Below are 24350 nucleotides of genomic sequence, written 5' to 3' on the forward strand. Positions count from 1 at the left end.
CAAACAGCCTCTCTGCTTCCTTCTTAAGCTAAGCTAAGCTAATCAGCTGCTGGCTGATACAGTACGTTTAGCACATAAACATGACACTAGCACTGATTTTTTTCCCCATCTAATTCTAATGCTTGCAGAGAAACATTCACGCACACATGCAGAACGTCTGCGGCGTGCCATGTAAATCACAGGCGGCCCCGTGCCCTGTGGGAGTCTGTCGGAGGTTGGGGGGGGTGGTGGTGGTGGTTAAAGTTCTGCATGGAAAAGAGGCAGAAAGGGGGGCAAAAGAGGGGAAGACAGAAAAAAAACAAGCACCGCGCGAAAGGGAGGGATCAGAAAAACGAAACTACAGCGAACCAGAATTCCTCAGCGTCCGTCATGTGACGCAAGAAACGGATTCAGGAAAAGCAGCTGCCGCGGCCCACAATGCAGCGAGGAAATGAAAAGGGGCGAAGAGGGGAAGAGTTGCAGACAGCAGGAGAGAAACGGGAACAAATTGTTATCTAATCAGCCTGTGAATCGTCCGAGGAGGCCAGCAGAGAAAAAAAAAAAAGAAAAAAGAAAAGATGAACTGTGCTATCTGGCAGCTCAATGGTTCTGAAATGACTTCAGCAGAGAAGAAGATAAAGATTTCACCGGGAGGCCGAGATTAATGCACACAGAGATACAATAGGGTTCATGCTTTACAGTTGGTGCACACATGAATGGACCGAGATTAATACTTTTTCTGGAGATGTTTAATGAGTCTGGTGTCATAAAAATTTGGAACGAACCAATGAGATAAAATGATAATTAACGGCCGTAATTATAGAACAGTATTCTGGCTCGGGAGTATGATGGAATTTTATTGCTTCCTGACAGGAAGTGTTGGCTCAGAGACTCGTCCAGCTGCGAGAAAGATCCTCCTTGTCTCTTGTCTTATGGCAGAAGATACATGCATTCCTTTGTACGCTGCTATAAGCTACGACAGAAACGTTAATCATAACAGCGTGCGCGCTCATACGTATACGTGTCAACGCGTGTCTGCGTCGAAACATCCTCTCAGACACAAGAACTCGGGACTGAAATCGAATGTCCATCTTTGCGGCAGACATTGCTCGCCAGTGAGCACGGCGGGGATGGAGCTGCAGCTCGGCCCTGCAGAACAAACAGACTGCATAAAGACAGCCTGTGTGGTGCTAAGTCTCACACTGGAGTGAGGGACAGAAGAGAGAAGAAGTAAGAGAGAGAGGGAGAAAGTGGGGGATAGAAAAATAAAGGTTTGTGGAAAGCGATGATAAAAGAAGCAGGTAGACAGAAAAGCAAAACGATGAAATGGAAGAGTTACAGTCAAAAAAAACCCAAAAACTTTTTGTAATAGGTTTTTGGATGGCCCTGTCAAAACTGAGGTCGTGTCATAAAATATTTCCATGGGTTGGGGGGGGGGGGGGGGGGGGGGGTGAGCGCTGCGCACAATGTGTGACTGTGGTCCACTGAAGCATGCTACTTTTCTCATGGACCTCAACAACAGGCCTTTATGGGACTTTTACACAGTTCTGTTTGACACAGAGAGGTGTGATTTCAGCACAGAGATGATCCATTCCAGACATGAAGGTCAGTCGGTATCACTGGCTGTCAATTTTTTTTTTAAAAAAGCAAGGCATGGGAGCAAGACTATGGATTCTTTTGGTGTTAATATCTGCATTTGGAACGGTGCTAAAACATATTCAAATGCTTTACAATGGAAAAAATCCTAAATAAATTCTATATAAGAGTCATATTTTCCCTATTTTACACTTTAAATAGACAGCATACACTGATTTGCTGAGGCATTAGAAAGATATCAAAGACACACCAATCAGGCGTAACATTATGACTACCTTGTTGCCTCCGAAACAGTTGTGACTCATCAGAAAATGGACAAGGGCCTTCTTAGGGTGTCCTGTGGTGTCTGGCAACAGGATGTTGTTAGTGGTTTGAGGGGAGGGGCCTCTGTGGATCATCCCACAGATACTTGATCAGTTTGGGATCTAGTGAATTTGGAGGCCAGGTCAACACCTTGTTCTATTTTTCATGTTTTGTTCCAAAAGCGTTTTTGTGTGTGTGCCCGTGTCAGGCTGCATCCTGCTGGGGATGGCTGCTGCCATCAAGAAGTCTCATTGCTACGTGGCGCGGGTGCCTCGTCTAGTCTAGGTGGGTGGTACATGTCTAAGTAACATCCACATGAATGAATGCCAGGTCCAAAAGTTTCCCAGCAGAACACTGTATTGTCACAAGATGGTCGATGTCATTTACTTCTCCTGTCAGTGGTCATAATGTTGTGGCTGATTGGTGTAGAACTCTGATAATCTGATCCTTGTAAGTATACACATTTATCACAGCCAGTTCAATCATGTGCCACAGCCAAAAAGTAAATGTTTTTCCCCACAAGAAATCAGGCCAGAAGTAGGGCTGAGTAAAAAGCATAACAGACCAGGCGCCAGTGTGTTTTCCACAAATGCTCAATAGCTAGTCAATTATTGTAATGAGGTAATTGGCTTACTTTAATTCAGCTAATACATCATCATTATAATCATATTTTTTGGCAATGTTGTTCTTACCTAATTGCAACTTTGGAAGAATTAGACCTTTCCAAACCATGACTCCCTGCCTTTAACTGTTTTCCGTACGCAACAGATGCAGCCTGCCTGCCAGCGTGGTTCCTGCGATCGCTAACAAACAGACTTTAATCAGGAAAATATTTAAAGCATCTGTACGTGCGCGCACGTGACGCTCAGAGCGTTGGTCCTTAACATATATGCGTCGAGCGTCTTTGTGCACGCTTTAACATGTGTAACCAGAACCCACAAAACCCCAAACCTCTCACTAATTACACAGCGGACGGTGGCAGAGCCCTGACCTCCATCCCTGCATCATCTGTTACATAAATACTCATTTGACGGAAACGGCTGTCAGCCTCCATCTTGGTCTGCAGCGCCGGACAGTGCCAGGTTAAACCACATCTGGATCAGGACACGGCCACTCCCTTGTTTTGGGCTCGGTTCTTTCAGGAAGTGTATGCGTGTGTGTGTGTGTGTGTGTGTGTGTGAGACGTGTAAAAAACAGAACACAGTGGCTGGATTGTACGTACAGTGTGTACGCGAAAGACAAGGATAGAGACGCAGAGAGATGCTTGTGTGTGAGAATGCGAGTGTCGAAGACATTTCGCAGTGCCGAGCACCAGAAGCAACAGGATGTGCGTCTGCAGCAGACCACCTCGTACCTCATGACATCATCTCAGTGCCTCCTGAAACTCAATACACACACTCAGGCAGGGCACTGACACACACACACACTACCCGTTACTTTTTCCCTATTCTCATCAGGTGCCAAATAAAGTGCATTTGCCATGTGCTGAGCACATGTTGGCGTTGTCGAATTATCCCACAGTGAAGAAGACGAGGATAAAACATGGGATGTCGTGTATCACGCTTGCATAATCAAAAACATCTCCACTGTCTGCGCTTACAAAACGTCCTGACTAAACCAATATTTGTCTTTAATACGGCGCTAAAAGACGCTCACTAAAGTGAAGTGAAATGGAGCGACAGCGTCTGAGCAGTTTGGCGATAATGCAGTGACAGGCGTTTGGCGCTCGACTGGACCACAGTGGCCAGAGCAATAGCAAAGAGCAACAACCGAGCAATAAACAACAGATGGCAACTCACACTTCCAAAAACAGCAAAGCAGATAAAGCCTTTGAAACGGGCTGCTTACTGCAGCAACAATCAAAGTTTTTCAAAGTCAGTCTATCTTTTATCATGACTCAGATTTACAAGGACAGCCTGAATGTCAGCCACACTCTGCGCTGCTTACCTGGGCCAACAATAACAATCACATCCAAACCTATTAAAAAAATGAAAAATGATAAGATAAGCAGAAATGAAATACCTCTGCAGGAAGATGTAATACAAATACATTCAAATGACTTGACGGAGGATGCAGTCCAGGCCCGAGCTGTATAAAATTCACATCAGTTATATCCTGAGGGCCCAGGTTTTGCAGATTGCATACACCGATCAGCCACAACATTAAAACCACCTTCCTAATATTGTGCAGGTCTCCCAAAGGCCTCCACTAACGACATTATGTTGTAATGTTGTTAGAGGGGGGGCCTTTGGGTCCTGTGGGTTGAGGGGAGGGGCCTTTCTTGTTTTTTTGAGTTGTTCCTAAAGCGTTTTTGTGTGTGTGCCTGTGTCAGGCTGCATCCTGCTGGGGATGGCTGCCGCCATCAAGGAGTGTCATTGCTACGGGGCGCGGGTGCCTCGTCTGGTCTAGGTGGGTGCTACATGTCTAAGTAACATCCACATGAATGAATGCCAGGTCCATAAGTTTCCCAGCAGAACATTTATTGTCACAAGATGGTCAATGTTATTTACTTCTCCTTTCAGTGGATTTAACGTTGTGGCTGATCAGAACCCCCCTCGCCAACCTGCAGGACATCTACACAAAACGTTGCAGGTTAAGGGCCAAGAAGATCCCGGAACAGCCCAGTAACCCCGGACACTCTGTCTTCTCCCTACTGCCATCACGCCGGCGTTTCCGCTGCCTGAGGACAAAGACTGAGAGGCTGAAGAAGAGTTTCTATCCACATGCCATCCGTCTGCTCAACTCTGAGCCTTAAACTGGACCTAAATACCACCGCACCACTGCTCTTTAGTCACATAGCTGTTTTCAATACTGTAAATGTGTATATATAGAGAGCTACCCCTTCTAAGTTTACATTTCAAGTTTACAGTCTATATTTTATATTACTTATCGTATCTTATCTGATCTGATCTGATCAGTGTATGTGTAGATACTGGACACAGAGTATATAATAATCCACTTGTCGACACCAGCGCTGAAGACAAATGCCCGCGTACAAGCGTTAGGCCTCCTACATAAACTGAAGTCCAGCCAACTGATTCACATACACTAACAGAATAATCCTAGCCACTGCCTCCAGCCTGAGCTCAGCATTACTCTCTTTGACAAGTGGCTACTAATATAATCTTCAGTCAAACCGACTTGGACAAGACTGAAAACAGTTTAATGCACCGTCGTTTCCTCTCTGACTTTCGAAGGAAGGAAGAGACCCTGCCTCTTTCAGTAATCACTTTATAAATTGTGTAGATGGACAGATATTACTGCTTACTTAAAGATAAAGGCTGTTAAACAACCGCGGCATATTATCCCTGAGTGGTAGCGATAAAGAGGTTATTCATTGGGCTCGTCGCACTTGTTATGACACAACACTTGCACAGTAAGCTTCAGAGCACATTTCGGTCATTGCTCCCTCACCCACGCCTCTACCTTTTTATGTTTTTATTTTTTTTGTCTAACACTTCTCTGGCAAAGAATCCTAAACCACAAGCACTAAGGAGAAGCAATGAAGAAATATACACCTATTACGGGCCATTAGGAACATAATTTTCTTCATAAAGTGGGTTTCCTGAGATTAACAGCCGAGTGCCAAGTGTATCCACTCTCTCTGCTTCTGTCATCAGGGGCAGAGGGAAGGCATTTGGAGGGATTGAAGGCGCTAAATCTGCCTCTCTTCCCGCGTCGAGGCAGGGTTACACAGCATATCACGTCTTGGTTAGAGGTAGCACACTGAAACTGTGTCCTCTAAGTCCCCCCCCCCTCCCTCCTCCTCCTCTTACAGGCACCCTGCTGAGTCTGACATATCTCTCTCACTCTCGCGGACACATATCGCCACTGTACGCATGCACGCAAGGCGGAGGCAAACAAACACGGCCTCCACACGCCGCCGCTGTTGATTCATGCGGCGGCGGCGGAGCGCTAAGGTGAGGGAAACTCTCTCACCCTTGACTGGCCTCTCGGAAACTTGGGCACGGCTACACATTCGGCCCGAACACTAGCTCACAGACTGAGCCGCAGAGAGAGAGAGAGGGAGAGGGAAATAGCTCGCTTTCATTCATGAACGCCATCTGACGGTCAGCTCGTTGTCATTCGAGGGCAGCTATGACAATTAGCTCCTAATTGGGGTCAGGCTGTCTGGCTCTGAATGGCGAGCATTCATTCGGGGTCTGCGACCGGCACGCACTGATCTACATTTCGCACCTCTTTTGAAAAAGAAGGTGCGAAAAATCAAGGCGGTGCACAATACGGAGATGATATGGACAGTAAGGAAAAAGAGCCGACTGAAGAAACAGGAGGAATAAGAACGCTCTCTGGTTTAGTCTCACCTCAACATGTTTCATATTCTAGAGACGTCAGCGCTGAATCACACACGACGGCGCTTGCTCATGCATTTGTCCGACCACATTCGCGGTCAGTCACGGTCATTTTTGCTGATGTGCTGCTGGTCACAGTTCGCAGACAGTCTGCGCTGACCTGTAATCAACGTGTCAGATGTGAGACTTTGTGTGGGCTTTTAGCTCCGTCTATATATACAGCAGGAATGTGTCCTGCTCGTTTAGGCTCAAGTCTGAATGTCAGGGGGGGGTTAAAGAAAAAGAACAGAGAAGGAAAGATGAGGTAAAGGAAGCAGGAACGCAAAGGACTAATGAGGAAATAGCACCGAACGCGACACGTCCATCCATTTTCCTAAAAAGCGCGCAATGTTCCACAGCGCAGACGTCGACCAAAGGCTAGCTCAGACAACGTGGCTTTCCGTCTCCGTGGAGCGAGGAAAGCTGGGAATTGTTTGGTGAGAAGAATAACCCACATGGGCCCAGCCTGCTGGTCCTTCAAGCCCTCTATTTAGACCAGCCCACAGGGATCCGTTACTCTTATAAATAGACAGGCAGCTACTTGCACACCGCAGTATGCGCAATGTGTGCCTCTGCATTAATGAATACGCTGATGTTTCGTAGCATTCGTAGCATTTTAATTGAGTATTTCCATTTTAAGGCACTTCGCATTAACATGCTGCCAGCTCTCTGCTTTTTCAGCTGACAGCTCCAGTTATAATCATGTGAGTCATTATGTAAAAATACAAATAAGTAGCTTCACTTATATAGTATATACTGTACTAATATAGCGGTTTACACATGAAAATATTCTGGTACTTATGGACCTGGCATTCATTCGTGTGGATGCTAGTTAGACGTGTACCACCCACCTAGACCAGACCAGGCACCCCCACCCCATAGTAATGACACTCCTTGATGGCAGCAGCCATCCCCAGGAGGATGCAGCCTGACACAGGTACTAACACAAAAATAGTTTTCAAAAAACATGAAGAACGGCACAAGGTGTTGACCTGGCCTCCAAATTCACTAGATCCCAAACTAATCAAGTACAGTATCTGTGGGATGATCCACAGAGGCCCCTCCCCTCAACTCATAGGACCCAAAGGTTCCCCACTAACAACACCACCACAGGACACCCTCGGAAGGCCCATGTACAGTTTCTGATTAGAGTAACTTTTTTTGGTATGAGCAAGTATCAAGTGAATTGCAGGGGAGTCGCTAAAAGTGCTGAATCTACCAGAAATCTAACTAAAGAAGTAAAGTCTATCCAAAAGGTTCAAAAAAGGCAACTGGACTTGTAGAGTTTTTTGAGAAGACGTTTCACCACTCATCCAAGTAGCTTCTTCAGTTCTAGGGGACTGGTGGGAAGTTTGAGGTTTAAATAGGAACTCCTACTGAAAAAACTTGCTTGTTATGCTAATAACCAGAAACTGGTGCAGCTAATTTCCGACTGTCCCACCAGTCCTCTAGAACTGAAGAAGCTACTCGGTTGAGTGGTGAAACGTCTTCTCAAAAAAAAACTCTACAAGTCCAGTTGCCTTTTTTGAACCTTTTTTGGATATACCATGACCTGGATGACTGAGAACCTTCACAGACAAAAAGAAGTAAAAGCATTTTTCCCAACTGTATTGACAGCACTGAATTCATCTAATAGGAGAAGATGACCGAGATGGCGTCTATTTCATCTTCGTTTATCTTTGTTCCAACACTTGTTGCACCACATTATTATTAGGTGCTAATATAATTCGTTCATTCATTCATTCATCTTCTACACCCGCTTATTCCTGTGAATAGTCATGGGGTCTGCTGGAGCCTAACCCAGCTGTCATCGGGCGAGAGGCGGGGGTACACCCTGGACAGGTCGCCAGTCTATCGCAGGGCCTAGGTGCTAATATCTTCTGACTGAAGGGATTATCAAAAGCGTTAAACCACTCTTCTCAATCCGATTTAAAACTCCAGTCGGGCTTGATCAGGCCGGTCTTTTCAGCGTGAGCTCAAGGCCCTTCCTCGTGGTCAGATTTTAGTGTTGAATTCTTCTTGTCTAACAACACTAACAGGAAACAATCCCAACGTGCACCACAGCTCCAGAAATAACTACTCACTCCTCACTTTTTTTTTTTTTCTCCTGCATGTTTTAAATGTTTACTCCTCTCCGAAGCGCCCTGGGCCGCCGCCTGCGAGCGCCGGCTCCGGCTAAGCCCGGCCTTGAAGAATCGAGCCTAACCTTTAATTTAGCAGTGTGGGCTAGGCTACGCTAGCTGGTGGTCAGCGGTTCGCTTCAAGCCCTTCAGAAACACCTCATTAGAACAGAGCGGCTAATTATAGATGACACTAGGCTACACACTGGATGCACAACAAGCTATTATGAAACGTACGGGAAAAAGAGGCGCCAAGGCTGAACGGGTCATCTTCATAGTGAAGGAGGGATGCTCAGAGAGGCTAGCATGAAGGAAATGGATAATGATGGTTTCTAATACAGTGCTAATTTTGTTTTTACAGATGATGGAGAGCAAAGAAAAGAAAGAAATCTAAAAATGTTATGTTATTGTTATTGCTACTTTCACTGAATTGAGAGTCATTTGATATCTCCCTCAAATGATTGCGTTCAGCTATGTGCTCACTGAAGCAAGTTTCATGAACAAACGTAATTTTCTCTCAGACGGAGAACAGTAGATCTGCCAACTCCATTTAACAGGGATCATAAATTATATATATAAAAAAAATGGGCAGTCAACACACATACTTTGCATACCACTTGTTTACAGTCTGCAAACTCACACACAAACTCGCAGATAAAACAAGCTTAAACAGTAACACATGCAGATGAGCGGGCACGCGCAGAACGAGCGGAGGATGACACAGGAGGGCTCGGGGAGACGGCGGTTTTGAAATCCTGCGGTTGAGTGTGTAATGGGACTGCATGTAGTGATTAGAGACGCAAATGTTCCAGCTGGCAGCCCCCGGCGCAGCCCAGTGCACCCAGTGGCACCCGGAGCGCAGGACAACGGCCGCGGCTGCATCTGCTCGCTGGGATTTCGCTGTCCAGGAAAGAATTTACATGGGAGGTTTTTGGGGTGAGAGATTACGGCGCTGTGAGGGATGGAAAAACACGGTAGCAGGCCCGAGAGGAAAGTGAGGCGGGATAAACGGTGGGAGAGAGTGCAGCAAATCTCGGGGTGAAAATTTGCGGTAAAGAATTAGAACAGTATTTTACAGAGCGGATTTATAGGACAGGCGCGTCCAGCTGGCAAATCTGCCCGGTCCAAGGCGGGCCGGTGTAGCAGAGAGGTGCCGGTGAGCCAAGAGGCAGGCAGTGGAAACACGACACAAGCAGGATCCTGGCCAGTGAAGCAGGCCAGACAACTGATGACTTTTCAAGAGAAGCAGCAACTGCACAGTGTGTAAGAAATAGCACTAAACTATAGAGTTACCCGTTTAACCTCAAGCCCGGGTTGATCTGAGGTCCTAACTTGACCTTTGACCTGTTGTTAAAGGGCGAAGAGATACTGGCCTATTGTGCCGGGCTGCATTCTTGAACCTCGCGGGCTGGCTGCAAAGTAAATAAAGTGAAACGCTTAAATTTCCGTCCATCACTCTCTCTTTCAAACATACGCACAGACACACGAGTTAAATACAACCCGCCTCTCTCCAACCGTGTAATTAACACCGCTAACCACGCCTGCTGACTTCTCCGCGAGGAACCAATCCCTTGCTGAGAATAAGGACCCAACCTCAGTCTTGACCGGGCAGAAAAAAAGAGCAGCAGGGCGTTTGTATGTTTTTGGATAAAGTCTTTGTTAACTTTGGACTGTATTGCTTTCGCTCAAGATGTCTCTTCAAAACATCTGGAAAATGTGGTTTCGCCAGCAGACCAGAACATTTGTACAGGGTTACGAATGCATCTTAGAGCCGCGCCGCTACACATACGTACGTGTCGGCTGCGGCTTCAGCGCGGGAAGCATCTGTTGTTTGGTGCGCAAACACGGCAAAAAGAAAGATCTATATACCGAAGAGTTCATGAGTGTGACAGGCGATGGCAGGCTGCGGGTTTTAGCACTCTCACTCTCGCTTTTTTTTGGCAGATACGATGTGCCGTCAGACACATTTTTGCACTCCTGTCTTCGCATGAAAGATGGCCGTTGAGAGGAAAGCGTGTTAAAAAAAAAGAAAAGAAAAGAGGGAGGCAGAGAGAGAAGCGGTGGGGGACAAAGGTGGGTTTCAGAGAAGGAGGGCACATTTTGAGACGGAGGTGTGAGGTTTGGCGAAGGTGAGGTTTGCATTGCACCAAGGACAAGCACATTCCACCTGGGTATTTCAAAAATGCTTTTCAGGCCATCTTCTGAACATCCCTTCATTTTGCCTCAATACAACCACCTCATCTGTAAAAAAGCCCTATTATAAGTGCACCTTCTCTGCAAGGATAGTTACTTTTTTGCAGATATTCTACCCAATGCAAACAGGAACAGAGAGAAGTTAGCAGGTTATGTCTTCTGCAATGTGAAATGTAGAGTTTCGAGAACTTTCCTCAGTCATCCCACAGTTTAGAATAGAAATAAAAAGAATACCACATTTAGTTACACAGGCGTATTATGGAATATTAGCAGAACACACACATCCAACATACGGCGTCGACATACTGCACTGCATCTGCTGTCAGCGAGAGATAAAATGTCACAACGCGTCAAAGTCGGCGCTCGTGGTGATCGCTTCCAAGTGCACCTGTCTGCTTCGGTGTTTTGTCTTCAGTGCATAGTTATGACTTTGTGCGTGACAGGCAGAAACATGAACCAGTTGCATAAGACTTTGATCTGCGAGGGTGTGGGAGGTGTTACTATATCTCTTTCCAAGATTCTTCTTTATTTAGCGCGGCCCTCAGGTATGTGGAGTGTTTCTGTAAAATGTACCTTTCACCAAACAAAAATAAACGCATTCTTTCTAACGTGTGTGAAGAGAGTTTCTTGCAAAGCACCTAAAGTTGGAGTTTATCACAGAAAAGCTCTTCTAAGCGCAGAGTAATGTTGTAGTCCAGTAAGATAAGGGAATACACTGATCAGCCACAACATTAAAACCACGGACAGGAGAAGTAAATAACCATCCTGTGACAATTCAGTGTTCTGCTGGGAAACTTTTGGACCTGGCATTCATTCATGTGGATGTTACTTAGACATGTAGCACCCACCTAGACCAGACCAGGCACCCCCACCCCATAGCAATGACACTCATTGATGGCAGCAGCCATCCCCAGCAGGATGCAGCCTGACACAGGCACACACACAAAAAACGTTTCAGGAACAAAACATGAAAAACAGCACAAGGTGTTGACCTGGCCTCCAAATTCACTAGATCCCAAACTGATCAAGTATATGTGGGATGATCCACAGAGGTCCCTCCCCTCAAAGTCCCCCCATTAACAACATCCTGTTGCCAGACACAACAGGACACCCTCAAAAGGCCCTGATGAGTCACAACTGCTTTGGAGGGCAACCTACACAATATTAGGAAGGTAGTCGTAATGATATGCCTGCATATATACTTTAAGCATGAACTACAAATGAAAGGCACTACAACAACAACAACAAAAAAAAGCATTTCATGTGGTCTTCCAGGTTGTTTGAAGTGAACAGATCTGTGCAGCTCAAACAACAGACCGACATAATCAGAAAAGCTTGAGGCAAAAGAAAAAGAAAATTTGTGGTTTAGCGTCGGCTTACAGAAGTTTTGATGTCTTTGTAAATCCCACACGTAGTGCTACCTTTATTTTGTAGGCACAGTGTCTGGCAAAAGAACGTTTAACACCTGTTGGGAGAATCTGGTCAATCTGCTGAAGTCATTTCTGCAACTAGGGGACGAGGGGAAAAGTCTGTAATGTTTAGTTGGAGAATTCCCCCATATTTTTATTTTTTTCTGTGACTCCGTTAGTTGGAGATATATCAAAATACTGCCAGACAAGACATAACAGTAACTTGTGTATATTAGTGCAGCCAATAGCCAATATTTTCATAGTGGGTAATGACAGCAAGTGTCCAAAAGCAGGATCGTTACTCATTCGATGTTTCTTTTATCGGCCATTTGGGAGGAGCAGTAAAAAAAAAAAGAAAAAAGGGAAACACTGGTAACGTCTTAGTTATGGACTTGAACTTGCAAAGAAGTTATTTCCTTTAAACAATTGGCTTAAATATGCAGCATTTTAATTAATTTAGAGTCATGTTTCTGGACACTGGCTGACACAAAGTTTTTTAGCTCGGTTTTGGTCCCCACCATCTCGTAAGAGAAATATCCGTTTCTATAGCCGCTGTAGCTATTTTCACAATTATATTTTGTGTGCACCGTGTGCTGCAGTGCCGGTAGCATGCAATGGGTTTAAAAAATGTAAAACAAGGAGTTAAACGGGGTAAAAAAGGCTCTGCAGAACAGAAAAGAACCACACTGTGATTGTCTGTGAATGAGTCTTGTTGTGAATTGCAATAAAAAAAAATAAAAATACTGAGTCAAGAATTCGGATGTACTCGAGACAACTTTTGTAAATAGCGTGTTTGTGGAAATCATGAGAGCAACTGGCTTCTCATTCAGCTCCAGAAGCAAATAGGGCCTTGGCTGCAAAAAACATAAAAAGTGCAACGCAACACATTTCCCCCAAAAGAGCACGTAATGGTTTTAACTACATGGGCTGGGCATCGCCGCTCTCTATCTGCCCCGCTGTATATTTATGGCTGCTATTTTAAACTTCTATATACTTTTTCATTGCCATGAAATGAGGGGAGCAGACAGAGTTGTGGTGAACTCACTCGGAGTAAAGATAGGCTGAGTTCCTTGAACAAGGTATGTCACTGACCACCAGGCAACATGTTTCTCTTTTACAAGTCCCATAACAACCAATTACTTGGCTTCGGGGCTGCCACCCTGGACTCAGTTCAGAAAAAAAAAGTCAGGATCCAGTTGTTTGATAAAATTGGAAAATAATTGCTGCTCGACTCCGGCGACCACACAGACCTGCCGTTTGACGGCGAGCGTACATGTAGCCGGCTGAAGAGGAAACAAGCGCTCAACATGTTAAGTGCTCTGTGGCAATAAATTGAGGAATGTAACACTCTGCAAAGTAAACAAAGACACTTCCCAAACAGGCAAACAACCCCAGGGCAGCACGCAGATATACGGACGCTGATCCAAAAATGCTCGCGTCGCAGGGTGCAATTATTCTGTTTCTAATTCTGACATGAAAGAAACTGGACTCAGATTAAAGGTCTTTCGGAATGAACCGGGTCAAGATGATTAAAGCGGGGAATTCACTTACATATTGTAAGCCAACACCTAATTTTTTAGGTGCACTATTTTTTCTGGCAATGATATTTTAAATTACACTGTATTTAGTCACCTTTCTTCAAAAGCATCAACCAAGGTACCACCCAGCGGCTGTGGGCCCACGAGGCACCCACCCATCCACATACCACCACAGGCTCTGACATAAAAGTGACCACAACCAGCCATCATCAGTGTCTTGGCAACCCCTTGAAACAACAAAGAGTTTCTAACAACCCCCTTTGGGACCTTATACTTCACCGTATATCATATAAAAGATGGAGGAAATTAACATACTATAATTTTATTCAAGCTTCAAGGGGTTATTTTTACATTGTCATAATAGTACAGTCATTTTTCCCTTTAAGGGCTAGGGTTACTTTTATAACATTAGGGTTATCTTTTGTAACATTAAACATTATAAATTACATCTATGGATTATTATTTCTGCAACACCACATGACGGTTGTATGACATCTGCTTTATAACAGCTGGTTAGGAAAATAAAAACTGGCTAGACGTGTTGCTGTGCTGTCAGCTATGAGGTGGAAGGTGCAGGTGCAGGTGCAGACAGATTTCAGACAGTATTTGTTGTTTCTTTTATGAGTTACTTAACGTGAATTGCTATGGCATTTATTCAGGTGCTCTGGCGGGATGAGTTCTGAGACGTTGGTCACATCGCGGCGCTGAAATCTGCACATGCACAGTCAGCGTGTCGCCTTTTAAACCATAGTCCTAAAACTTGAGAACCGCATATCTGACTGGTGATTCCATACTTGGCCCACTAACCTTTGACAATGCAGTGATTCCCTTGTCATTCACATAGGTATGGGCCTGATCTTGTTAACCCAAAATAACTGTCTGGAAGCGTTCCCAACTTGCTGCCAAGTGGGTAGACTTGCGTTTAAGGATGTTGGATGCAATCAGTCAAGACTACTGCATCTTCTTCTTCTGATGTTTTATGGTGGTTGACAAACAGCCCTACTAGTCATGTGGGTTTCAGGTCAGCACCGCCCAGTATAAACCTCAACTCCCCACCACTTGTCTAGAACGGAAAAAGCCCCTTGGATGAGTAATGAAACATTCATGAAACCTCAAACAAGTCCAGTTACCTTCGTTTTAGACAGCTTTACAGCGCATTACAGCCACCTTCTCAGTTGGAGAGGGGATAAGAGTGACCTTCTATATCTCATTTTAGGATAGTAGGATTTAGGAAAGTGAAATATTGATCTTCCACCTCTATGTGTTACGTCTTTCCAGCTATGCTTGAAATTATGACAAATGTAACAAATGAGTTCTCCCTCCTTGAGCTGGTAAGGAAAATTCCATTAGCTGAATGGGCTACAATTCACAAAATGAGCAAGGAAGACCCCCCTCAAATAATTTAAATACATCAGCATTTTGGCTTGATTTATTCGGGGTGGTTTCTCCCTTTGAAATTACATTTGTTCTGTAGGTTGCGACCTGTGGCCAATGTAATGTAATAATTGTATTAGCTTTCGACAGTTCTCCTAGCTTACCACAAAGACTGAACAACAATATGAAACAATTTTGACAGTAATCCACCTACTAGCACCTCTAACACATTCTTAAATACTCAAATTCATAAGTGAAACATGAAAACATTTGAAAGAATCTGATGTTTTACAGGGCTTCATGTGTCACATATTCAAGTTAGCTTAACTTAGCTTAGCGAGACCTAAACATGTGGGATACATTTAGCTTGGCTCAGTCTAAAGGTTAAAAAATATGAGTTGAATTTACGTTTGTCCTTTAGGTTACAATAGCAGCTATGTACCATAATTTCTTAACTATTGAGAGTTACTACATATGAAGGCAGAAGCTAGCTCACTTAGCTTACCACAAACACTATGAACAGCCTGAAACTGCTAGCTAGAGGCTCTATCTAACAGCATATCCACTTACTACCCTCCTCTAAAGCACTCTAATTCATAAATAATGCCAATTTATATATAAAATATGAAAACATTTTCAAAAGCAATGTGTCAGACAGTCACGTTAGCTTATCTTAGCATAGCATGAATATGGACTATGTGGCATATGTTTAGCTTGGCGCACTCAGAATGTTAGCTTAGCTTTTAAACATTTTTTTAGATTTAGGGTTCATTCAACTGATTCAACCGAGTATCCATGTCAGATATCACATAATAGTTTTTCAGTCTGAGGTGCTCCATATTTTTTCTGTTTCGCTGCTGTTGTATGCCATTTGCAGCCATTTGTCAAACGTACATTCAGTAGCAGAACGCACAAGCCCACAAGTTAATCTGGGCTTTCTCTTGGGTTATAACCATCATTGCTCTGCAAGCCTTTAACAGCACTTACAGTTTAACAGCATTGGCGCATTGGTAATTTTCTTTCCATCTGCTCCCTTTTCATGTGGCGAAAACAAATGCACTAATGAAAGATAATTACCCAGTGTTGTTTTAGTGTTTGCCCGTCTCTGTGGAGAGGGCAATAGCAACCTCTCAGGCATGCAGTAGCTAATTGGTAATGCTAATTGCTTCTATAATTCAATGACGGGGTCAACCTAAAGCTATTTTTTTAAATTTGTTAATAATGTAACAAATCAGAAAATAACCAATGTGAAGAAAAGATAATACGTTATCGTCACTGTGCCTGTAACATATTCTAATTCTGGCTTTTGATTTTCCATTAAGCAAAAACTATTATCCCTTTAATGACCCTTAAACCCAATTAGAAGCTGGCGTGCACGTTAGAAAGCTAAATAAACAGCATGGCTCACCTCTACTCAGCAGGGAGCGCTGCTTGTTTTACCAACCCAGAGGAAATTGCAAGACATCTGATTGTTTTGGCATTTAGGTTGGATGTGACGCCAGTTGTTTTGGGGTCTGCTAGAGGTAATGCTTAATTTTCCTCAACACCAACATACTGTAGGCACAGGGAATACAGAGGCCGCGGGCCAAGATGTCCCAGGTTCACCTCCTAATGAGTCTTGTCAGCTGGAGGCGTTGGTTAGATCAAACCTGTAGCCTCTGCTCAACCATTTAATAAGTAAATAAGACATGTAAAGGGGGTTAAGGTATTGAGGTTCAAGCATTTTTCCACATGACCAACTTCACTTAGGCTCCAACCGGTGCACATCTGGCCAACTTGTTAGTCAGTTCAAAATGCTGAGCGGCAGCTTGACCAGCACTGGCGTGATTTCCATTCTGTTTGACACTTTTCAAACTCGAAGCATGGCTTCTGTCACTTTGGGCGCGAGAGACAGCGCCTCTCAATCTGTCACTTTAAAGGACAAAATGAGATATTTTTGAAAAAGGACCTTGTTTTTTAATATCCTTTAACAGGAAGCGGGCGTAATGGAGTGTGAAAGGAGTGTCGAGTTTGTTCCAAAACTCACACTTACATGGCTGGCTCGCTCAAAAATGCTTCTGAATATGTGGCGTTTGTGTGTCACTTTTCTCACTGTGCTGCGTGCATCTGTGTGCACACGTGTAGAAAACGCAGATGTGGCCATGCATGTGTGTGTTTTAATCATATTTAAGCAAAGAAGAAGAGAAGGTCATTGCAAAAACAGGGAGGGACTGTGATTTAGCTCTTAAGCGAGGCATTTACTGCTGTAGTGGTGGTCAGCTCCCAGGAGCAAAGCTAATAGTTTCTGACGTACTATTCATTGGCAGGTCTTGAGCTATGTTGTGCTGGAACATTTGCATGTTTAACTTGATGTGAAATAGAGAAAAGATGAGCTCTTGAAACACATCTCATTGGACATTAATATCCTACGATTACGATACGCTTCTGTATTTATTAGGTGTGAGTGGATATGAAGGAATGTGTAGCATTGCTTCACCAAAGCGCCTGCATTTGAGGAAAATGTTTGTATTCGACACACATACTATGGAACGTGTTTTTTCTCATAAATGTCCCTCAAAATAAACATATATTCATAGTACTTACAGCACCGACACAACAAACTGAGTTATTCTACATTCTGTGTGTGCATCATTTCCTACATACTGCATGCACAGGAAGCTTATCTGCGCAACATTGTTTCTGATAATTATCTCATCAGTGTATATGGTGTTGTGGCGTTCAAGGCCAAAACTGTCAGTTCAATCAACAGTTGTAATTAGCAAAGAACACCCAGTGCAAAATGTTCATTGGATTTACATTGTCTGTGTGCTTGAGTCAGGTGGAAAGTCATTACGCGAAACTATACGTCCCTTTCCGCTGCAAACAAGCTTTCCCTTTCTCTCTCTGCCTCACTTCCCTCCCCACCTTTCTTCTCCGCTCCTTTATATACATATAAAGTTTATTTGAAGCACCATGTCTCCTTAGTGCTCACCAGCCAAGCTAAACTTTACTTGAATTCACTTAAAAAGTTTGCTTTCACCCACTTCCTGACCAGCGATGGCGTAAACATGACACAAACTGACGGGAGGGGAGCGCTCCCTGAAGCTCTTCTTCTGTGTCCACACATACCCGTCTAATCCCCTCCGACACTTTGCTGGCCGGCTTCTGAAAAGTTAAATTTACGTGTTTTAAGGTTACAGGGTTCTTTTGAGAAGCGTCTTCATGATTTGTCGTAATGGGACTGTAACAACACGCCAACACAAGGAGGACTTGAGTGCCCAGAGAAGTCTGTTAAATTTATCCACATGTCCAAGGACTGAGTGAACCGCGTATTCACTCTAAACCTGAAGGATCATCTCAATAAATCTCAAAGGATTTGAGATAGAGAACATTTCTAGATCCTTCTTTCCGGTTTGTTCTCTCAGCTCGGAGAAGCTGCCACACGATGTGGCGTGCAATATCGTGTGGCGGCAGCACCACTTTTCCCATCAGCGCATCCACAGACCATGAGAGGGATCATGATCACACTGAGAGCCAACTAGCATTTGACATGCCACTGCAGAAATTTATGGTATGTGATGCACGAGCAGGGAAGTTGAAATTGCCAAACACCGGCTTCAAACTCTGCCACAGTCTAGTCAATTTCCCCTTATATGTTTCCCCTTGAGCCAAGAATGCAGACATTTTCTTCCGTAAAACGATTCCTAGGCTGACCCATAAATCACAGCTAATCTGTCCTTCAGCACAGTTTAATCTCCAAAGCTGGGTTTCTATGACTTGTTTGGAGCCAGTGTAGCCTCCAAAGATGAAACAAGCTGTCCGCCTACAAAATGTATTCAGCCAGACGCCCTCCAGCTCAGCCAAGCCAAACGTCTGGGGAGAATCAGACGCCACGCGCTCAGGTGGGATTCTGCATTCGAACGGGCATCTTTGCCACACGGGTACGTCACTCAACCCTTCTGGCACAGCAGCTGGATCAATATGCATGCGAGCGGGACCGAACGAGAGACTGGAGAAGGCGTCAGGGAGACGGGGTCAGTGGCTGGGAACATACGGTGTGGAGCAGGCTGTAAATCCCAGGTTTAAAGGTCTGCAACTGTACGTTGAGTGACACCTAAAGACATCAACCTTCCCTCTGGGGCCAAACAAAACAAGGCCTGTTCTCTCCACGCTGCCTTCGACTGACAGAAACACACACACCTAACACATAATCGCACTAAATAAATGCGCTACTTTCTCCCGCGTGCACGACCACAATCACTCACTGTACCGGGAGCCCTCTCCTTCATCTTGGAACGGCGCAGCTAACAGTAAAACAAACCCTGACCCGGAAGGTTGACGTCTTGACCACATGTTAATATTAAGAGCTTTTAATAAACGGCGCCGGCTAACGTGCCAACATAAAGCATGTCTTCATCGGAGTGAGCTAATAGCTGAGAATGAATTCATCCACCAATCATCTATAAACACTTATCCCGTAGAGCAGAAAAGCTAAAGAGACGGGGGTGAAGATGACAAAGAAAGAAACCTTATTGTGATAATAACTTCCCTACAAACTTTCATTCAAAGCACCTGAAGGCCAGGAATATTCTCTGCATCTGCCCTCCCTTGTCCCAGATTTTTCTTTCTCTTTCCCTCAAAATCACAAGTTTCTTCAGAGTGAAAACAATGAGCAGACCACAACTCAAGCCTGTGTTTCAACTTTTTTCCTCACCTTCCCTTCTCCCAACCAACATCACACTTTGTTTTTCTTAAAGCAGATTTGTCTTCCTGGCCTAAAACCTAAAATAAGTTACCTGAAATTCATCAGAAACTCGCCGCCTGGAATCCAAAACCTACTTTCAACATCTAAACAACCAGCTCCACTGAGGCAAAGACTTTCAGTTCGAAAACAAAGACTTTTCTCCGGGCCTCAACATCATAACAAGCGGAGACGATTACTCATCCAGATCCTTGCGGAGGTGCTACACTGGGGTTGTGTCACTGTTACATAAGAACCCCCACCCCACCTCACCCCACGTCCACAAGTCAATAGAGCACAGAGGAGTCAGTGTTTGACAACGCTCCTGTCCTCGGGGTCTCTGCGCAGAGCTGCGGCGAGGGTCGCGTCATGCAGGTGGGCCCAGGTGGTCCAACAGAGGGAGGGATTCCTCGCCGCCATTGACGGAGCAGGGACTGTATTTGTCTCTCTGCTGGTGTTTCTTTTTTAATTCTCGCCCGAGCTGTGATCCTGTTTCTCGCCTCTCTCAGCGAGAAACACGACAGGATGTGCAACGTGTTAGCTTTGTGCAGCTGCTTTAAAATGAAACGTGCACTGGGCTGCGAGGTTTAATCAGAGTGCATGTTGCTTCAGTAGTGACTGCTGCATACCAAGACAGTCGAGTAACTCTCTCCATGATGTCCAAAGAGAAATTTTATACAGCGATGCGAAAACTTAATACAGATTGGAGCATTTATGCTTTGAGTGAAACTTATTTTATAGCAATATTGAGCAGCTGTGGTGTGCAGGCGTACATGCACGCATATGTGAGATTGCTAGTGCCTTAAGTGTGTGTGTGTGTGTGCAGGAAACCAATCTGACCCTCGGGATTAGTGGCCGACTTGGTGAGTGACTCTCATTCTGTTCCAGATGTTTATCACGTCATAAAGGCCTTAAGCTCTCTGCGAAATAGGTAGGAACACAACCTCCTTTCAACACACACAAACACACACACAGACACACACACTCCTGTGCACATATACTTTCCAGCTGCAGGCCGGAGCTGCAGCGCAGTGACACGCATGCTGATAGGAAATCACGTTGGCATCCGATTCTGTGTGGAGGGTTTTTAAAGTCACAAGATTAGCCAGTTACACTCAAGCTACAGTTTTTTAGCTCGTGGTGCGTCGTATCCTAAAGGCGAGCCTTCCTTCATCCGCGGTGTCTGCCCGCAGTGTCTGTTTACTCCTGCTCGCAGAGTAATGACAGTAACCTGGCTGTGCCAGGTCATAATTACACGAAAACTAATTTTTTAAAGCTCCCTCGAAGACATAACAGTTTAAACAGGAAACCTCCTTGATATGAAGCCAATTGGCCAACATCTACTGTATAACAAACAGCGCCTCCTCATGCTTCTTTTTTTGTTTTTTTTGTTTTTTTTTTATTATTTTATCGATCATTGCGCCTTGCTCCACCGGTGACAGCCGTGCGTAATGACCGCCGCGTTGGCCCGAGCGCACCAGCTGGCTGCACTGGAAGAGGTGTCAATCTCAAACCAGTATCAATCTCAGCCGTTGCTAAGGTCGTGTTACCATAATAGTTCTGAAATCGTGCTCCGACATGTCATAGCTGATATTCTGAAGGGGGTGCATTCCTCAGGTTTTGGTCTGAAAATGTAGAAATTTGAACATTTTTGAACTTCCTTGAATTATAAAACGGCATTTAAAGCATATATGTATATATTCTAATGTTAAAAGAGTTATCTGCGCCTTTACTGGGATGTATTTGAGATGTGCAATAGGTTGACACATATACTTCGATGGTTTATGAGTGATGGATCAAGATCTGGGGTGAATGAGGTCGAGGGGACGCTGTGGCCTTTAATGGATTTTTTTTTTTTTAAAAAGAGACTCCTTTTCCCATTTTGGATAAACGCTTCTTTTGAACGTCCCATTAAAGACGTGCGTCTAGACGCGCAGCGCAGCTTTTAATTAAAAGAACCTCTTTGATGACGAGCTTCGCGCCAGCGGAGCCAAATGAAAAGTTCTTACCGAGATACTGCCTGATGTCCAGCAGGATTCTAGGAGGTCCTCCGTTCAGCTGGTAGAAAAGGGAGCCGAAACAGAAGAGGAACAACGTAGCCATGCAGAAACCATAACCCCGCAGAGAGACTCGCAACGGTAGAGCAGAGAGTAAGCCGTGCTTTCTGTTGTTTCGCTCTCTGATGTGGTTGGAAGTCTGGTTGTTGCAGTGAAGGGGACTGCCGCTGAAATTCTTCATCATCTCCTCCTCACAAAACGCCGTGGAAAGTCACCCATCCGCCTGTGGAAAGTGGAACTTGTCGCCTTGAGATCATTTGAGGCAGAGAGCCAGTTGATTTTGGAGACGCGCAGGCACCCAGACCTCATCCGCTGCTGCCGGAGCCACGGGCTTGTTTTTTTTTTTTTTTTTTTTTTTTTTGCGCACAACGTTTCGCTTCTGCTCGATCCCTGCTCGTTTGAGCTCGTTGGATGAGTGCTCCTTCCTTCCGTCCTTCCAGACAAGTTAAGGGTCCATCCTTCTACTCGGAGGCGTTGGGTGTCAGATTACTGAACGTGGAAAGAAGAAAAACTTCCACCTCATAGAGAATTTAGTTTGGATTTCAGTGCGTAAAACAGCGGCACCTAGTGTTCAGGGAGAAGGGGCCCCTACAAGAAGTCATGGGATGCATTATAGAGTTTAATGGGTAACAGCCCGGAGAGAGACTGACAGTAAGTCTGCAGAAACAGTTTACAGTCAGCTGTGAATCACCACAGTTGTGTTTCAGTAAGTTGTGGTAGCCTCATCCTTTAAGAAAATGTTATCATAAATAGACCTAAGCAAAGATTTATTATGGTTTAAATATGATTTTAAAATCATATTGCATTAAAATGTAAACATGACAAGCAGCACACATCGAATAGAGACATCCAAGTGATGCATTCTGTGTTTACAAAGCGGAACAAGCCGTCTGATCACCACAGAACAAAGGTGCAGATGACGGACGTGCGCGGAAAAGAAGCTTCTCGTCTGCGTTTCAAGCTTTCCCCTGCCCCTCGGGCCAGTTGTAACAACCTCACACTGAGCCGTATATCTTTCCACGGCGGGGCCAGAACCCACCATTAGACTACACCTGCGCATGGGAGGCCATTCGAAAACAGTTGCCGCCTCGCGGAGAGACTTTCTCTGGCAGTAGCCAAGGGAGCAACAAGAGCAGTGAAAAACTATTTGGCTTTAAAGAGCAAATGTAATAAAAAATGAAGCCGGATAATTCCGTCGAGGGCCGACCGGTGACTCCGGCCCTCCCCAGGTAAATGAATTGTAAACAGTCCACTGCTGCATATTGCAAGCGAGGCACAAAAATGGTGGATAAATTAAAGGTTTATAGCCCAGCCGGCCGGCCAGCCAGCCAAATCTGCCATGCAGCACACAAGTTTATTACACATAGTATAGATCTCCGCAAGGTCACTACAGTAAATCAGGTTTAGACTAATCAGAACTGCTGGACGTGGGTCCAATTTTCTTCCTGGTGGTACGAAACCTTTCTGATGTACTGTATGCCATCCATCCATCACGTTCTGCTGACGCCTGGAGGAAACTCGCGGTTCAAGCAAACCAGGACAGATCTTTACAATGTAAGTAGTTCAAATGTGTGATGCAGCTTTCAAATCAGGACAAAGCTGAAACGAGGGCAGCTGGACTTGGACACACACAGATGTTCCTGATTAAACCTGTCATTCAGAACTGAAGAAGCTACCTGGATGAAACACCTTCACCCTACAAGTCCAGCTGCCGTCATTTCGGGTTGTTGTTGTTTTTGGATATACCGTGACCTGGAAGACTGAGAACCTTTACAGACACTCAGGATATACCATGTCTGTGCACTAGATGCGGCAACCAGCATCGGCCTTCTCAGTTTTGTGTGCACTAGCTATATTAGAGTAAGTATTAGAAAAAATAACAAGACGTGGAAATAAAATTTTGGGGCACAAGAATTAACCAGCTCCTTAACCGAGTTTACCCTTCCATATATATAATCTGTAGAAAGCGCAGTGGGAATAACAGGGAGCTTGGAATTCAGATTGGATTTGAACACTTTAATGATCAGACTCCACACAAACTTTACAGAGGAATTACTTCTGCCCTCCTTGGAGGACGGATCGATTAAAGCAAGCAGATTCATCACAGGCCGGCTATTGGCACGCTGTTTGAAGAACAGGAGGAATAATGAATGCACTTCTCTGGCGTCCATACCTTTGCACTGACGGAGTACACGGTGATCCAGTCATTTTAAGGCGTGTTTAATGTATACACTCCCATCTCCTGAACACCTCTCAGCCAGCTGTACAAAGGCACGAGCGCATCCAAAAACACAGCGGGGACAAGTGGCTCAGAGTAATGGCCAAGAAAGTAGCAGCAGACAAGGTTCAAGGCAATCTTTTCCTCCTGGGATATTTTAAATTGCATGAGCAATCCTATCAGTGGAAGGCAGAGCCGTGAACACGGGGGCAAACTACTCACCACGGAGCTTATAAATGAAAACGATTGAACGGTTTCTACTGTTTTAAGCGTACTAGAAGATGGCTAATAAATAAACAGGAAACGTTTTAAAGGAATTCAGCTGTCTTCTCGCTCAGAAGAATGCCATTTGATATAGATGCTGCGGAGGTATAAACACACCGCTTTGGGTCAAAATGTCTATCTGGCGTTCACAGTGAGGACCCGTTTGACACGAGTGAGACCAGAGGATCCCAGCGTGCTTAAAGTGACAACAGCTGCATTACAACGAGAGC

General features: G+C 44.8%; 1 protein-coding gene across 2 annotated transcripts in view; it reads right to left on the reverse strand.

The window, feature by feature from the left end:
- The window catches only part of usta (uronyl 2-sulfotransferase a), a 53804-nt gene extending 31706 nt beyond the window's left edge, over positions 1-22098 (reverse strand). For both annotated transcript variants that reach the window (XM_084560616.1, XM_084560615.1), the window contains exon 1: positions 21591-22098. In XM_084560616.1, coding sequence (XP_084416742.1) covers positions 21591-21822 — 232 coding nt within the window. In that variant the 5' untranslated portion in view covers positions 21823-22098. The remainder of the gene's footprint in view (positions 1-21590) is intronic.
- Between the last annotated feature and the right edge of the window lie 2252 nt (positions 22099-24350).

Source organism: Chelon labrosus (genome assembly GCF_963514085.1).
Source record: "Chelon labrosus genome assembly, chromosome: 14".
Lineage (NCBI taxonomy): Eukaryota > Metazoa > Chordata > Actinopteri > Mugiliformes > Mugilidae > Chelon > Chelon labrosus.